At 37.8% G+C, this 18410-nt stretch overlaps 2 protein-coding genes and 1 non-coding gene across 3 annotated transcripts; 1 reads left to right on the top strand and 2 right to left on the bottom strand.

The window, feature by feature from the left end:
* Positions 1 to 220: 220 nt before the first annotated feature.
* FIP1[V] (FIP1[V]-like protein) lies at positions 221 to 14719 on the bottom strand. The gene is made up of 9 exons (XM_086644754.1): positions 13277 to 14719; positions 11924 to 12138; positions 7737 to 7863; positions 7572 to 7640; positions 6769 to 6918; positions 6459 to 6560; positions 6006 to 6352; positions 4227 to 5901; positions 221 to 1686 (listed from the first exon to the last, which is right to left on the bottom strand). Exons 1-9 carry the CDS (start codon positions 14159 to 14161, stop codon positions 1012 to 1014), a joined length of 4245 nt encoding a protein of 1414 aa, XP_086500880.1. The 5' UTR covers positions 14162 to 14719; the 3' UTR covers positions 221 to 1011.
* Positions 14720 to 15385: 666 nt separating this feature from the next.
* TRNAS-AGA (transfer RNA serine (anticodon AGA)) lies at positions 15386 to 15467 on the bottom strand. Its single transcript has one exon. It is a non-coding gene; the product is annotated as a tRNA-Ser (tRNA).
* Positions 15468 to 15997: 530 nt separating this feature from the next.
* On the top strand, positions 15998 to 16522 carry LOC147540057 (PMP3 family protein At4g30650-like). The gene is made up of 2 exons (XM_086644100.1): positions 15998 to 16151; positions 16252 to 16522. Exons 1-2 carry the CDS (start codon positions 16065 to 16067, stop codon positions 16381 to 16383), a joined length of 219 nt encoding a protein of 72 aa, XP_086500226.1. The 5' UTR covers positions 15998 to 16064; the 3' UTR covers positions 16384 to 16522.
* The last annotated feature ends 1888 nt before the right edge of the window (positions 16523 to 18410 follow it).

Below are 18410 nucleotides of genomic sequence, written 5' to 3'. Positions count from 1 at the left end.
GCAACCCTCCCAATTTACTTTCATCTTTCAATTCATGAATGAGATATGTGAACAATATTAGACTGAGAGGAGATCCGACATTCAAGAAGAATCTAAAAGGTTTGGAGATACTTGGGACAAAGAAGACACTGAATTGTTTGCTTCTCTGACAAAAAAAAATTCTAGGGTACTGCCAATCGGATTTTCAAGTGAAATACAAATTCAACCAAGTCCTTTGTCCTGTCAGACTAATACCAAAATTTTCCATTATCTTCTTCAAAGAATCCAAGGTTCTAAGAGACAAGTATAACCATCTCAATCCTCTTTTTTTCTTGTTTGCTAATAGCCTATTTCGACTTTCATCAAAACATACAAGGGAATTCATAAAATGTATCATCTTCTGTTAGGAATCTAGAGGTAAAGAATACAAAAAATATGTAACACAAACAACAAAAGCCAGACCACCATGGGAAGGCTTTCAAGCTTCGACGAGCCTCAAAACGAAGAAACCGTCTTCTAGCCTCCATCTATTCGGGCTCTCGAACTAGAACTTGTCTCTGCAGGAGTTTTTTTTGCAAAGAATGGGCTCAAAACAATCTTTGGGCTCGCAACAATCTTTCGCCCATGCCACTTTTTTCTTCTGATCAATTCAAGAGCATTAGGTTTGCCCTTGTTCTGGATTATAACTATTTTTGCAGGGTTATCCAGACCATTTTCCTGCACAATACAAAATGATTCCACAACCACAATACAAGATGCCACTATTACAACTATTGAGTCGTTCAATGTTTCAACGTTTACATTTTTCAGCACACAAGATCTGCATTTTAAGAAAAACATATAATTTTAGCAGTTCTTTTGTGTGTTTGGAACCAGATTATTGCTCAACCGAGCGATGATTCATGACTAGCAGGGAATGGGCATGACGGAGTTATAGATCATACATTTAAGTTGTGATGGTCACTAATGAAGCCCAGACAAAAGCGGAAACAAAATTCAGAATCTGTTTCCAGAGTTTGGTCTCTTAGCTATCTAGCCACTGATCCATCTACGTTTCCGAGCTGGTCGCTCTGGCTTGATCTCTGCAGCATCAGTTGGAGTTTCACTCTGAGCTATTACTGCTTCATTATTAATCTTCTCGTTTCCTGGTGCAGCGGTCTCTTTTTCACTTGGCATTGGAAGCTTAAATCTTTCACTTCGCTTTTTTAGCCTTGCTACAGTGTCAAGATGGTCACGGTCCTCTCGAGTTTTTCCCGAATCCAAGTCCTTTCTACTCGCTAGAGATCTTGGGACATCTGTGTCGCCACTAGCTTTCTTATCTGCTGAGTTACGTTGGATTTGATTATCAACAGCCTCAACTTTCTTTCCTGAATCATCTGGTTGCGCAGTGGTCAAGGAAGGTCGATTGTTGTTCTTGGAATCATCTTTGGTTTTCGTGTTTGTACGACTCTTCGCTTTGTCGTTCATAACCATCTCTTGTTTAGGTTGACGTCTCCTAGAATTTCTTCGTTCATCATCTGAAGACGCATCCTCCCTGTGGTTTCTAAGGTGCTGGTCTTGTAGTGGAATCTCATGCTCCTGGCGAGTTTTCTTCGAGGGTGGAGAGGAGGCGGATAATGTCCTCGAGTGTCCAGGAAGACGGTAATCAGTAGGACCTGACGCCAATATATTGCCACTTGCCTGTTCTCTGTCACCTTTTGGGCTAACCTGGAACAATGATAAGAAACATTAATAAGTTTTGCAGAAGAAAATGCTCCTAACGAGCAACTACAGCTAGTCAGCATTGGTTGGTTCAAACCTCAATTGAGGTACGAACTCTAGATGATCGAGACGGATGAATAGAAGGATTGGAAGAAAACCAATCCAACTAAATGAAGAAAATTGAAAATGGTATAATTATATCTGCATGTTCTATAACGTAAAATATCAATTTTACCTTCTCAAATTGTAAATACTATCAAATTTGGTGTTTGCAACTATCATTATTAACTAATGACAGAGAACAAAATAATTCTGTCATAGTAAATAATGGATCAGGTCTATGAAGAAAAAGTCGGGATTAATCCCCGAGTACACCCCGACTACTCCTCAGTCCCCATCTTGCCGACTCGACTAGGAGCCAAAACCCTAGTCCCGTGGAATTCCGAGTAAATCCCCGACTCGGTCCGACTAGGACCGAGTCGACTAGTCGGGCCAGTCGGGATTATTTAGCTGAGCCTTTTTTTTCTTTTGCTAAAATCGACAAAGGTGGTTTAGGATTTGCTCATTCGGCTTTTCACCCTTCCTCTCACCTCCAATATCATTATAACCAGATTGAAGTAATTTTGAAGTTTTCTTCCTCTCCAAACAAGATTCCAAGTTTCTCTATCTTCTCAATCTTTTTTTATTATTTCTTTTTAGAACCCTTATTCTACTCTTTTTCTCTATAAACTCAAATAAATGTTAGTTGTTAGTGTTTTATACTTCATTAATGTTGTAGAACTTGTTGATAATTAGATGTGTGCTTCTTAGGGTTGAATTTTTAGTGTTTATACTTCATCAAGACCAAATACTTATATTTATACCTATATATAATTATATATTTATATTCTACGACTAGTCCTGTGTAAATACGACTAGTAGCGACTATGCCTAGTCCCAAGTCGGCCGACTAGTCCCCCTTGCCGACTTTTCCAACATAGGATCAGGTATTCGCTGCATCAGTTGTAGAAACGACTGAAAAAGCTTCATGCCACTAGCAAGTCAAACATATGGTATGTCATGAGATTTATCAAACTCACAGGAACAGTTTAACAAGTTACCACTGTGTATACTGGTCATGAGACACGATCGACAAAATCATGTCCACAAATCTAATCATGGCAAAGAACTCTTTACCGTCGCAGTGGAGAAAATCCAACATTCATAACTGAGAAACTACTGTTAGATAACAAGATTTAAGAAGAGAAGTTTATCTCTCATCTGGCAAAATCATCCACTAAAATCAAAATGGAGTCTACAATAGAAGTTATGTTTTAAGTTCTTTCATGTTCTCGCCCAATCACTTCCGAGAAATTGTATTGCAAAACAATTTTCAAATGCGAAGTTTAAAAGTTTTCCATTACAATTAACAAACGAAAGTTTATCCCTCAAACTTCATTCTTTGTTCACATATCCATATGTCCTCCCAAACTTATGGAACTGACGAAATGGAAGGTGGGAAATGGACAAAGAATAAAGTTTTGGGAGGACATGTGGATATCCCCCATAAGTTTGCAGGATATGTTCCCGGCTATGTATCACTTGGCAGATTCGAAAGGAAAACCTATAGCACAGATTTACAACCAACAACTAGAGATCTGGGAGTTGCAAATCGGAAGGAACTTAAACTATTGGGAAGTCCCAATTCTAGGTGACTTGCTAGGGAGATTACAAGGGATATCATTATCAGAACCCTCGTACACCAGAGTTTGGAAAGACAAAGAAGAGGACAAGCTAGGTGCAGAACTTATACACAAAGGATCCCAGGGAGACCAAGCAACCATTATGGAATATAATTATATAACAAATCTTTATGGAGAAAACCAATCCCTTCGAGGATAGAGTTTCACCGTATGGGAAGCATACATCCAGAAATTACCCACTGTAGATCAACTAAACAAGAGAGGTTTCAATATAGTCAACAGATGCGTGTTATGTACAAAGGAATTGGAATCTATAGACCATATTTTTGTACACTCCCCAGTGGCAGATGATATTTAAATTTAAACCTAGTTCACAGGATCTCTCAAAGTTAACTGGTGCAAGGCAAAATCGATAGCTTATAACTTTAAGCAATGGGAAGGGACTCCGGAAAAAGAAGAAGTATAGAGACATCTAGAACATGGTTCCTATAGCCATTATATGGAGTATTTAGGAAGATAAAAACGGTAAAATCTTGAAGGAGGAAATTTAAATACCATACTACACTAGAAAATGTCAAAGGGATTCTATTTCACTGGTCAAGGATGATACGAAACAATAGTACGATCCCGTATTATGACTGTACGATTGGGATACATGGATATCGTAACATATCATGTAACATACCTTTGCTGTGATTTTTTGTTTATCCTGATTGTACATTGTATTTCTATTTTTTCAAAAAAGAAAAGAAAAATGGTAAGTAAGACCAATGTTCTATGATTCTATCTGGAAAATCTGTTAGCTCTGACTGCAAACTGGAAGGATTATCTCTAATGGCTCTGTGGTAAAGATATGGATCATACCTTCACACTTTGGTGAGCACTTTCTTCATGCTTTCTTTTGCTACGTGTCACTGTAGTTTGGTCACCAACATCAGATTCTTTGCTCCTTGGTTTCTCTTTTGTTCTCTCCTTCTCCGACAATTGCCTATTGTTGACATAGTGGTCACTGTTTTTGCTTAACCTTTCATGCCTTGGGTTCCTGTCCTCGTTATTGGTATAAGTTTCAACTGTACATACATTATTGTGTCCCCTATTATGTGAAGGAGTGCCAACCTCTTCTTTCTCTTTCTTCTTAGGCTGTTCATTTCGATGCTTTTTATCTTTAGATTGGTATTCCTTCTCATAATTTAGACCTCTAGACTCGTCCTTAACCCTACCATTCCCCATGTAAGGCTCGTCTTCTTGTCTTCGTGGATTTTTGGCTGCTCTCTTTCCTTCTTCTCTATCTCTGTTTGAGAAAGTATCTTCCTGAGGTTGTTTAAGTCTCTGCCAGTCATCCCTCTCCTTTGATCGCCAACTCTCTTCTCGGTGCCTAATTAGATTTTGGTTATCAGGCTTCTCCCTCATTCTTGGTCTCTCATCCCTCCTCTGTTCCTCCATATAATTGTCGGTGTCCTGCTTTTTCCTGCCGTTACCTTCTCTAGTTCTGACCCCGTGTAAATATTCTTCCTTGTCAACCACTTCTCTCCGTCGATGCTCCTCATCTTTTCGTCTTTTCATGGGAAAATTGTTCAAGATCTCATGACTATTTGAAATATCATCCTTCTCCCTCTCGCTGTATGGAACAACTTTTTCATGACGACGAGTCCATTCACTATTCTCCAACCGTTTTCTCGAATGATGATGCTCATCTCTTTCGATGCTCTCACTTTCACGAACCTTACCACCATGCCTGGAAATAATGTCTCCGACACGCTCCCTCCTCCTTGGGCCTTCATCATTTACCCTCATCCCATTTGTATCTCCATCTCTCCTTTGCCGAGTTGCAATAGGATTAATCTCCCTTCGCATCTCAAAATCCGTGGCCTTACTGCGTTGGTGGTGAGCCGGACTAGGTTCGGAATCTCTGTGAGAGTAGTAAGAATCTTCCCTCCTTTTTACAACCATTTGGTTTCTGTCACTCTCTTGTCTTCCATCTCGATCACTATTACCTATCTTTCTAAAGCTATGTTCAGCTTCATCACGACGTCTGGTGACATCACCCAAAGGCCTAACATGCTCTTTTTGCATAACTTCCTCGCCACCGTCACGTTTCTTATGATAATCTCTGCTGCTCTCTGATCTTGCTCTGCTGTTGTCGCTGCTCTGTGTTACCCTTAATTCATACCCCTCATCAATGTCTTGCTCAACAGGTGAAATCAAATTATTCTTAAGAGAACGACTTGAGCCTCCATCTACAGAATTATTACTCGTGGTTATCACATCCCTCCCCATTTCATCCACATTAACTCTACCACTGCTATCCTCCTTTGCAAGTTCACCTTGCATATCATCTTTCTTTTCTGCAATCCTAATCCTAGAAGCATTAATTTGGATTGAGGAAGTTGATCCTGGGGTCCGACTTCCACCAGGAGTTCTACCAGATTTCTCCTTGTTACTATCATCGGATCCGTTTATTGATGTACCTCGATTATTAATGATTCCATCCTCAGTATTTAAGCGGGGGTACCTATCATGTACTGTTCCTTGTCGCGGCCTGAACATTCATAAGTTCATATAAAATGTTAAGTAAGATAGTTTGAGAATTCCTAGTACATTCTTAAAATGTGAAACTTTAAATCTTCTCCAACGAAGTTTTACCTTCCTTCATGAGGAGCACCCAGTATTCCACCAGGATTTGGGCTACGCCCCTTAGAACCAGGATGATAGTGAAGAGGTACATCTGCAGGAAAGGGCAAAATTCCGTCTCCTTCACGAATATTATATGGAGCACACCCCGCCATGAGATGTCCTCTACCCATCATCTTCTTCTTCAAACCATCATCATATGGAGAACAGTTCAAAGATTCACGGTCAGCCTGTTCCATAACCTCTTCCATACCATTCTCTTCTTTGACATCATCCTCTCCTCGTAACTCATTGTCTAGTTGCTCATGGGTATCGTTATCTGCGCAAGAATCATCATCCATGGAGTCCTGCAATACTATCTGCTCACCCAAAAACCATTAGTATGTGCAGTGCATAAAAAACCTACATCTATATCGCACCAAATGAACTCTTCAGTATAAAATGGAAAGGGAAGGGTCTGGCCACCTCTATGATCGCATCTGAATCTCGCATCCGTGCTTGCCTCGTATCAATGGATGGAAGTCGCTCACCATAACCAACTTCTACTGGTATGGTTCGCCCAGTTGGCTGTTTTTTTAAGAACAGAATTAGTAGAATCACAAAGATCAGAAGTCAAGGCAAATAAGGTAGAAATATGAAAGAGGAAAGTTCGTAAGAAGATGAGAGAAGTTGAAATACCAAAAAAAATGAAAATAAAAAATACAATAATAAAAATTAGGTCTGCTTTCTGAAAGATAGTAAAGCTAAAAGTCTGAGAGATGAGCAAAAGACATACTATAATTGTCCGTGCATTTACAGTTGCTCTGCCTTCGCCTGTTAAGTCACCTTGCCCACTGTCTGTCTTTTTCATATGTGGATTTTCAGCAGTAAAATCATGAACACCTGCTGCAGCAGCAAGTTCAGGGGGAAGATCTGGATCATAGTTCTGCAAAATGATGGAAACAAGAAAACTTCTGTTCAATGTTAAAACCCTCGAGACATACCAAGGTCATCATTGGTTCTCCCATCTTCGGGCATTTATATTGTTGCCTTCCCCCTCCAAAACTAAATCAGATCGATATTTACATTTGAACTGTCCTCTGTGGATTAAACGTAACTCGGATTTTCTCTCGTTGCTCACCTTTACAACAACATTTGATCAACCATGATCATTCATGATTTCTTATATTTAATTTAATTTCTCTGCTGTGTTATACAGCGACTCGGTATTATGGACGCATCTAGCAATTTTTAAAAAGATAAGAGAACGTATTTCCATATTTATCAATTGGTAGAGCTACTAATTGGAGTCAATTGCATGTTCTCAGCTTGTATTTACTCTCTCTTTCTCTCTCTCTCTCTCTCTCTCTTATCAAGCTTTACATACCAGATATCTATCCATACATGATACATACATATATATAAGGAAAATTTTGTCTTAGGATTTGTAATCCTAATCTACCATACGAACTTTTAAAACGAAAAGCATTTCAATATATGATTAACGATTCGACAAACTAGTCCGCAAGTAAGTCCACATTTCAGGGAAGTAGCAAACAAGAGACGATGGAAACCACTTCCCATTGGCACAAATCATACCTGCATAGATCTCCCACTTTCATAAACACGGATTTTAGACTGCATAGTAGCTTCTAGACGTAGTTGCCCCTGCAAAAATGAGCATCAGCAACCCGAGTAGTTGATATATGTTGATGTTCATAACAGTTATTTCAGTTAACAAGTAACTATGCAGAGAAAACTTGCCAGCTGTTTACAATATTCTTTCCACGGATCTTCAGTAAATCCGAAATTGAAAAAATCTGATACATCGACACCAGCATGTCTCCATGGTTTCTCCTCAAAGCTGTCAATGTCGACTTCAAAAACTGTCCTGAAAAAAGATAACGAAGTGAAAAATGGTTATCAGTGGACCAATCCAACAAATGAACATAGAGAAGTTCTATCACTATATCAAACAAACAGATTCCATTGTTGCAAGATCCAAAGATTAAATAACCTTCTAATCCATCTTAAGCGTAAATAAAATTTTATTCGCGTACATGCAGATAAGAGAATTCCTTTTCTTTAGGATAGACTAATAGTATAAGCCAGAAAATGGAGATGGAAGCCTGCACATGTATTTCTTTTCTGTCCCTTCATAGTCTACTTCTTTTTAACTTTTGGATCAACCATTGTTACATTAGACACGATATATAATAGGTCGTTAAGCGCATGGTTCATAATCCTTGTGCAATTGCGTCCAAGTACACATGAGATGTACATACAAAATCTTAACTATCGACGTGATTGCGAGTATCGCAAATCAGTATCAAAGTGTCCACAACGGTACAGACATAGCATAAAAATTTCTAAAAATGCGTAGTCATGTTACAGTGTTACACATTAATTCTAATATAGATTTTGCTGGTAACATTTCATTTTCGTTATACTGCTACATTAAAATGATTACAGAGTTTAAGAATGTATCCTACCTAGATGTTGACATTGAAGACGTTAAAGGGACTATTTTCTCGTGGATTGGGAGAATTGATAAGTTTAAGAATGTATCCTACCTAGATGTTGTAGTTCAGTGGGAGGCTTGGATGTCGTGAGACGTTTGCTCTAAGCCTCCTATCTCTCTGTATATAGTTTTTTCCTCCTTTAATATATTCATTCTAAGTTTCAAAAAAAAAATGATTACAGAGTTCTACATTAATGCTGTCAAGAAAAGAAGAGCCGTATTTTGAAGTTTAACAAAAATACCAGCATACAATCAAAACCGTTGAGTTACCAGAAGTAACCAACTACAACTATACATGTAGGAAACAAGATATCCACAAAGTTACCAAGAATCCAACTAAAAGGTAGTTGACCTTGTGAAGTGCTAAAGCAGGCAGCGGATAAAAGAAGCAAGTAAACTTAGTCTTGCCAATAAATAATCTAAGCTTTCATGAAGTTCACATTAATGAAAAGGAACAGTTATCTTGCAAATACTAACACAAGTTTTTGAACTCCTAAAAAAATCTAAGGAATATGTACGACGCATTACTGTCGAAATGGCTTTGGCGATTCCGTACTGAGAGGGAAGCAGGGAGTTCTGTGGGAAAAGATTATATAAGAAAATAGTGGTGAAACACGAGGTTGCGAGGAACCCAAGAAATATCTACAACCTTACGGCTGTAGGGTGTGGAGACTGGAGAGGGAAACCAATAGGTTAGATAAGCTGAACAACATCACTAAATGGAGTTTAAGCAATAGAGACCAGGTGAATTCTGGAATATAGATGGTGTTTCAATTACACTTCGAGAGATAAATTCCAAACCTTGTTTCAGCTCTGCGCGAAGGAGACCTAATTGTGAAATTCTACAGCAGATCTAGAGCTGGTATAGAACAGAACCTTCACATAAAGAGAAATCTAAACGACTGGGAGATGCCACTGGTGACACAACTACTTAAAACCCTCAATTACTTGACTTTTTGCGGAGAGGAAGACAAAGTAGTAGAGAAACAAGGAGGAGGGGCTAACAGTCAGAGTTAGTTATAAGTTACTAAATGAAGCAGAAGGACAACCACTCTCAAGTTTCAAAAAATATAGCTTGGTTCTTCAATATATTCATTAAAAGTTTCAAAAAAAAAAAAAAATCACTCTCAAGTTTTTGCAGCTTGATGGAGAAGACCAATTCCTACAAGAATCAATTCAACATACGGGCAGCCTACTAGGAAAACTGCCACCTTCGGTGAACTCGGGAAGAGGGAGTGCTATAGAATTAGCAGATGCGAGTTGTACAAAGGAATGGGGGTCCACTGACCACCTATTCCTGCATTGCAAGCAAAGAGGTTTTGTATTATTTCACTAATTCCATATCATTTGGTGTCAACTAAAAACCGTCTACGAGAGAGTTTGGACCAGTGGAGGGACTAAAATTGCTTAAAGGGGGGAGGATCCAGTTGGTGTCAACTGAAAACCGTCTTCGAGAGTTTGGACCAATGGGAGGGACTAAGATTGCTGAAAGGGGGGGGGGGAGGATCAAGTCGCAATCCTGTGGTCCATCTGGAAAGAGAAAAACATCAAAATATTCAAGGAAAAGTCAAGCAAAAAAGAGGATATCATTTTGGTTGTGAAAGGACTTTTTTTCCTTCGGAGCAGGATTCAAGCTTGGGCAAAGTTTATAACTTTTCAAGGTTTTGCTTTCAATGGGAGGCTATGGTTCATGTCATGTAAATTTAGTCTTGCTTTCATGGTTATTTATCAGAGCCCATACCATTGTAAAAACTTTTCATTCTCATTTATATTAGTTCAAAGTTCCAAAAAAAGAACTCATAATAGTTCTTGTTTTAGTTATACTGTATCAGTACATTCCTCAAAATTTAATATTTATTTTAAGAGCATTGTTGCTATATCTACATACTGACACTATAATTGGTGATATCTTAAGCTGCAAGTAGTAATGTAGCTATAAATATCACCAAGCACAAGAACACAAAGTAGAGAATAATCAACCTACATTACCAACTACAATTTTCTATTCACGGTTAATTAATACATATTGTTGAAACAAAGTAAAAAAATTCGTTAATAATACTTCGTCACTACATCGAAAAAACAGATAACTTCAAGTTTCTATATTAGATGTTGATGAATTATAAATACAAAGTTCTTAAGCGTGGCAGGAGGGAAATGATCTAAGCAGGATGCAAGAACACCAAACTTGTCAGCAAAACCATTGTATGACCCGACCTAACCCAAGAATCAAAATGTTCTACATGGAAATACGAACACAAGAGCATGTGTTGCTAGGAGGAAAAAATTATTAACTCATGAAAATTTTGGGGTCTGACTAGACAATAAATGAATACGTCTCAGACCCACATTTCAATCAAATAGTCGCTTTATTTTTCAGGAGTGCTGTCTAAACATGGATAGACTCCTAAATAACACACCACTTCTAGAACTTAATAACTCTACAGAAATAAATCCCAGATTGTTTTTGTACGTTGGGTTCAATTTTGGTAAGATAAGATATGTAGGATTTATTGCTGTAAAATGATCCACACGGTAAGGATGATTTAACCAGGTATCTCTTCCAAACGAACTAATGAGTGAGTTTTTAGAGATTTAATAGGTTTAACCCAGAAGGATATACGTGTAATCTGAGCAATGAAACTGGTATTTCTTGTCAAGTAAAGGAGCATACAAATTTAAGTGAAAGAAGAAATGGAAGTTCATCTGCCCAAACAGACAAGACAAGCTTGATTCCAATTAAACAACTTAGGCAATGTTACAAGAGATTGAATCAAGCAGAGTCAACTTCAAACTTGGACATCCACAGATCATTTGGAAGGCGAAGATCCCTCCAAGAGTCAGTTTTGTGATATGGGCTGCAAGAAAGAACAAGGTTCCAACTGTGGACACTCTTAAGAGACGACGGATTCAGAATAGGTGCATTAGATGCAGAAATGCGGAAGAAACAGCGGAGCACTTATTTCTTCACAGTGGCGAGGCTAGCGTCTTGTGGGATTTCTTCACAGTTACATTAGGTAATCATTGGTGTATCCCCAACTCATTATCACAAACTGTTTTGAAAACTATGACAAACTGTTGAGCAGTGGCGACACTTAAAAGTTAAAAAGGCGAAAAAAGAATTTTGCTATCTCATCCCATCAGCAACTATCTGGGCAATATGAAAGGACAGATATGCTAAAACTTTCAGAGATTCTAACATCAACAGCGTCCTAGAGGTGTAAGACATTTTGATGCTTAAGTGGGAGGACTTGATGACGTAACATTTTACTTTTTTCTACATTTAAACTCTTGTTCATCCTTTTCTTCTTCTAATATTAATTCAAAGGTTTTAAAAAAAAATTAAACACCTTAGTCAATCACAAAAGATGTGTACCAAGAAGTAAAAGTAGTACTGACAAAGAAATTATATGTGAATGCAAAAGATTACTTGTGAGAAGGAAGCGTGAAATCTAATCCTCTTCCAAAACCATTGAATCCTGGCTGAAAATTTTTATGCATGGCAGGAGCAGTATTCATCCCAACAGGTCTCCAATCACCTCTACCAACTCCAACAAGAGGGCCATTGCTAGGAGGCCGAACTTGGCTTTGGACTCCTCCAGGACCAGGTCCACCAGGCACTGGTGCTGCACCAGGTCTTACATACTACATGCACAAAGAAATTCAAGTGTAAGTTTGGGGACATACAGAGAAGAAAGTGGACAACAATTGCAAAGATTAACTAATTAATAAATAATTGCTCCACCGTTCCAAACATTCATCTGTATCTTACTGAAAGCCAAAAATAACCTAACAAAAAACGATCATAATCTTAAACTGACGTGTTATAATGTTATTCCCTAATGATTAAACGTTAGTAATCTAAGTATTTCTTTTTCTGTTCATAAAACTGGTTTATATGGCAGACTCATGCTCCAAATTTTTACAGTAGATTATGATGATAGAGTGCTTCATTAATATCAAACCAGATGCATCTGAGGTAGTACAAAAAAGAACTTCGTCATGTGAAACTTAGACTGATCCGCTGTTAGCATCAAGTATGCTAGGAATGCAACGACAATTTAATTAATCAAACCACCAGAACCAATCAAACCACCACAACCCAAGGGAGAGCTATGTGGTTATGACATCCCCACATGCTCGACAATATTTTATGACATTATCCTTTTAGGAATAAGACAGATGACTCCCTCATCTCTTTACGAGCTTGAGTGCACAAAAAATAGCAGCATCCAGACCACCAATCCAGTCACGAAGAACGCTTTTCAAGCTCCCAAAGAAATAACCCAGTAACCAAATCTCGGTAAGAGCAATGAAATGGAAGAATTCATATTCAAGTAGTTCAAGAAAATTATCGGTTTTCTACTAATGTAAGCATCGTAGAAGAAGTATCGAGCAACAAAACCTAGAGCAGACTGAGATTCCTAGTTCAATGGCCAAATTGAACTCTACTTCCAATTGAGCCAGCCACCTCTTAACATATTGAATAGAAAAGTATTACATATTTGATTCTTGGATTGACCACATTGATCTCTAACTCTTCAACTAAAACTCGTTTACCATGAAATAAACCAGAGAAACAAAGATCAAAAACCATGGATGTGGAAAAAAAAAACTTCATTAATCAAATCATATTTACATTGTACAAATTATGAAACTCAAACTTATTTGACAACAATTACATTCATAGCTCCCATAAAAAGGGGAGAAAAAAAAAAAAACAATATAGCTTATAAATAACTTTTTCTTCTTTTACATTTGATGTATATACAGAGAAACTGACCTTAAACTGAGAATGTTGAGGATGAAACCCTAGATTGTTGTAAATTGGTCTAGGTCCAACTGAATTACCAATGATCAATTCATTTGCTGTAGCTGCTTCACCAGTTTCCTTCCTCTCACCATCAGCTGGTTTTGCCAAATCCTCACCCAAATCTTGCTCCTCTATAGGTTGATGAGGAACCCCATCAGTAGAAATAATCAAATCTTCATCTTCTCCGTCCTCATTTCCCCCCATAATTCCAGGAGGCTCACTGTTCAGAACTATCTGAAGATCATCTTCACTATCACTATCACTATATTCCCAATTATCCTCTCTTTTAGAACCTCTGTTAGACTCTTCTTGTTTTTCTTCTTTCTTGTTCTCAGAAACCCTAAAAGAATCCGATATATGAGGAGGAAGAGAAGTAGATAACCCAGGAATTATCAAATTTTCATCCAATTCAACATCTTCTATCTTCTCTTTATCAAGAAAGTTCTGCTCCTCAATTTTAACATCTCTGCCAATACCAGAACTTACCTCTTCCATCTCCAATTCCGGCGAAAACCTAATTCCAGATTCTTCCTCGACCATATTTCCATCAGTTGGACTGGGCGCCGCCGCACTATCGATGCTTAAACCAAGAAGGCTCGGTTCTTGAAGATTGGAGACTAGGATTTCAGAACGAGAAGATACGTTAGGATCGGAAGCAGCGTGAAAGATTTCATTGTCATCAATATGAGGGTTGTTGAGATTGGATTGAGGTGGGGGATTTGATGGTGGTGTAGAGAGAGAAATTAGGGATTGAGATGGAGTAGTGGAAGAGATAGTAGAAGGATTAGTGAAGGGACGAAGGACGTCGGAGTAGAGATCTCCAAAGTCATCATCGTCGTCTTCCATGAAAGACATGATGAAGAAGATGGCAGATGGGAAAAGGTTTGTCAGGCGATGCTACTGTAATTGAAGTCCACACTTGTTTGGTGTTTGGCGTACGAAAATGAAGTATTTAACTGGTCCGTAGGTGGGTTTCTGATTTTCTTTTCCCCTCTATACCAAACGGTCCAGACCTAGAGAGCCGGTAACTTATGCAATTTTATTTCTCTTAGAATGGTTTAATCTATGGAGAAACAGGATGTGGATCGTCGAGGAAGTTCTATATGTACCACCACCATTTCGTAATCCAGTTTCGTTTGAAGGTCGCTTCCCACTATAAACTTTGATTTCTGACATCGTATTACACCCACGATTATATTTTGGAAAATGTTTGCCTCCAACCAGTTTTCTAACTTCCGAAGAAAATAAAGTTAGAGAGCTAACATATTTGGAGATAGATTGTTGTAGGTGGATAAAATGAAGTCCATTCATGAAAGTCCTCATCATCTCTTGCTCTACTGCTTCGTTTTAGACTTTATTCATGGACGCCCTCAATGCTAAAAATCTTCATTTAGTCGATATTTGATAAAATACAAAAGAAATTGGAACAAATAAACCACAAATACAAAAAAGAAAGAGGAAAGTCGGATGCATACCTAACAGCATATCAATGGAGCAGACTGTTTTCGGAGTTAGGGGCCAAATGGGCAAAGGGGCGAAACAACTAGGCATCCATTTAAAATGGGAAAATTCTCAATCGACTACCACTAGTTTTCTTTGCCTCATTTTTGTTCTAAACGCATGCTTCAAGGAATTTATTATTGTAGGTCGTCCTAAACCAATAAATCGGAAAGATCGCCATATTCGTGGAATATGAGTACTCCTCTCATACTGATTTCCTTCCTTGGAAAAGGAGATTACCTCTGTTGAAGGTGAAAAAACTATTTGAGGGAGAAAAGGGTTCGACGAATGAGACTTTTTCTTCGTACGAATTGAGACCTTTGTGTTTTTATGGGAGGTTCTAAAAAGAGAAGAGAAAGGATGAGAGGAGGCAAATATCAAGTAAGATAGAGTAAAATAACCAAATACAATGACACTTTTAGAAAGTTAAAATGACCTAATAACGACCAAATGAAACAGTTAGAAAAGGGGGTGTTACAGACAATTAGAAGTCAAAAAGCTAATGGTCATCAAAAAGGGGTAAAAGTAGAAAGTAGCCATTTGAAAATAAACAAGAATCTTACAAAATAGTGGAAAAATCGTGGACGGCAGGATTCGAACCTGCGCGGGCAAAGCCCACATGATTTCTAGTCATGCCCGATAACCACTCCGGCACGTCCACTTCTGTGTTTCGAATGGTACTCTTTTATTTATTATTATATTGATTGTACATTAACAAAGGGTCAAGAGTATAAGGCCAGTGCTTTGGGTAAGAATGATATAAAAAGGACTAAGTAACTAGTTTAGAGGAGCCCATATATGTTAGAAATTCCTCCTTACCAAACAGAACCTAAGGTGAGGATCACCTCTACTAATAAGTCAACTGAAAGTACGGTTATAGATGGACAGCACTTGCATCAAGATCTAAAATACCAAGTCAACAGTTTTTGTGTTAGGTGTTTACTCACCGTTAGATAATTAAATACTAATAAAATATCCAAGGAAGAGTTATTTCTACTAGTATATTGTTAGTCGGTCACATGTTTTAATTTTTTTAATTTAACAAAAAAATCAAGACCAAGTATCCCAACTATTTTTCAACACAAAGAAAAAAAGAAAAAAAAGAAAATTTCAACAAAAAAAAAAAAAAAAAAAAAGAAAAAATTTGCCCCATCTCTCTATATATATCCTCTTTCATTTCCATCACCGACTCATCATAATAACTCTCTCTCTCTAGTCTCCACTCACTCTCTCTCTCTCTAGTTTTGGGGTTATTAAGATGGGTACAGCTGCAACCATCTGTGAAATCTTGATCGCAATTTTGCTTCCACCACTAGGTGTTTGCCTCAAGAAGGGCTGCTGCACTGTAATCTCATTCTCTCTCTCTTCCTCTCTCTAGATTTGTATCTGTGATCGATGACTTTGATCTTAATTTAGTTGTTTTTTCTTGATTGATTGTTTCACAGGTGGAGTTCTTGATTTGCTTATTGTTGACGATTCTAGGTTATATTCCAGGTATTATCTATGCTATCTATGTGATCGTTGTTCATAATAAAGATCACGATCGTGATGGTGATTACTACCGCCCTGTTGCTTAATTCATCTTAGGGATATGTGTAATTGTGCTTTTTCGAATTTCCACTTCTAATTAGGGTTTGATCTGTTGTTTTTATTATTCAACTTTGATGTTTGTAATGTGATGATGTTTTTGAGTTAATAATGTTTGAGTAAATTTATAATCTTCAGATCTAATTTAGTGATAATAATAATAATTAACTAGTAAGTACATATTAAAAGGAGAATTCAACTTCTAAATTGGCCCAAATTGAACTCAACTAATTTAATACTAGTGTAATATAGGTGGATGAATGCTTTGGGCATTTGAAAGTTTAGTCTGAAAAAATCAATTGATTGTTTTTAGCCCATAATCTTCATCCACATCTTTCACCTCCTCCACCACCACAACTTCTGAATACCACCACCACCACAACTTCTGGCCAGCTGCAAAGACAGATCGTGAGATAGGGAGAGAAAGGAGATGAAGATTATGGATCAAAAATCAATCTATAATGTGTATCTACTTAAAACAAATGAAATGATTCGTGTAAAAAGACAAATTATGGATATGCTAAAAATCTAGCCAAAGTGATACAACCACATTAAAAAACATACCATGTTCCTGAATTGGAATTGGCATATCTGATTTAGAGTCGGAATTGACATATCTGATTTAGAATGAGTAAATCCATCGAGAAAAAAAAAAATACAGTGTTTGACACGAAAATGGGGGCAATTTATTCGTTAGGTGTGACGTAGGCTTTAACCTTTAAATGGTTGTATTTCGGAAGGTTTTGAGGACATCCTCAATTTGTCTCTCTAACGAAGACTTAAACGAGCGGATTTGTTATTTTCCTTGTGTCGCTTGAAGAAGAAGGGGAAGCTTCCACTTCCTCATCTTCAAGCGTTTGATTTGTTGCGTCTAAGTTAGAAAGAAACAAGAAAGAGGGAAGGAGAGAGAAATGAAGATGAGAGATTTGTTGCGTCTAAGTTAGAAAGAAACAAGAAAGAGGGAAGGAGAGAGAAATGAAGATGAGAGAGGAAGAAGTAGAGAAACAGAGATGGGAGAGAAGATATTGGTGGTGGAAGGAGAAGTAGGGAGGAGAAGAAGAAACATAACAAAAAATGAGTTCTTTCTTCAGGTGAAGTTACGTAGAGTAATTCGCCGAAAAATACACGAAGAAGTCGATGCGGCTAAAAATAAAGGCGACGAACTAAAATGACAAAAACCGAAGCTACGAGTGTCAGAATTGGGCGAAATTTGTGAGTGTTGGTGCCAAATAACATTCTGGACATTCGTTGTCGCTTACGCCACAATCGGTCCACTTTGAATTGGATTAAGTTTAAGAAACTTTAATGATATATAAATAGGATCCAGTAGTTGTTTAATTGATTCAGTTTTATCAATAAAATTAAGTATATTTTTAATCTCGTGAGTTTCGGTTCCATACGTCTTAAGACAAAGATTCACAGATTTTTTCTGAGTTTTTCGCTGTGACGGGGCGAGGTGAGATGATGACGGGGCGAGGTGAGATGATGTGGCAGAGAGAGAAAATGAGATAGAGGAGAGAGAGTAACGGTGTTATAACGGAAGGGGGCCATATGGGCATTTCTCGTAAAGTAGGGGGCCAGGCAGGAAGCTGGTCACAAAGTTGGGGGCCATTAGGGAAATAACCCTATAATATTAGGACCAATATAAAATTAATTTAAAGAATAGAAATAAAAGACGAAAATTGGGGAAAGGGGACCAAACTTGTATCGACTGGGTGATGGACAAAGCACACAACACCAGGGATGTCTCCTATGTTACGTTTAGTTTTCCCTTTATATGGATGATCCTATCCCTGACTGCAGCCAGGAGTCACACCCCCTGATTCGAGCCTTAAAGACCCTTGGACTTATTCGAGCCATCCTAAAGGCCTAAAAAGTCACCTAATCTACCTTTACTTCATTCCTACCCGAATTCAATAAATCCTGGATTTGCACGGATTTTATAATAATGAAAATCTAGGCAAATATAAACAATAGTGTGAATTAATAGAGATATCAAACTGCTTTATTTATGATA

This window comes from Eschscholzia californica, unplaced genomic scaffold, assembly GCF_041429995.1.
Source record: "Eschscholzia californica isolate CP2 unplaced genomic scaffold, dmEscCali1.0.p SCAF_5, whole genome shotgun sequence".
In the NCBI taxonomy this organism is placed as follows: domain Eukaryota; kingdom Viridiplantae; phylum Streptophyta; class Magnoliopsida; order Ranunculales; family Papaveraceae; genus Eschscholzia; species Eschscholzia californica.
Note: the sequence above shows the minus strand (reverse complement) of the source record. Positions and strands in the feature narration are given on the sequence as shown.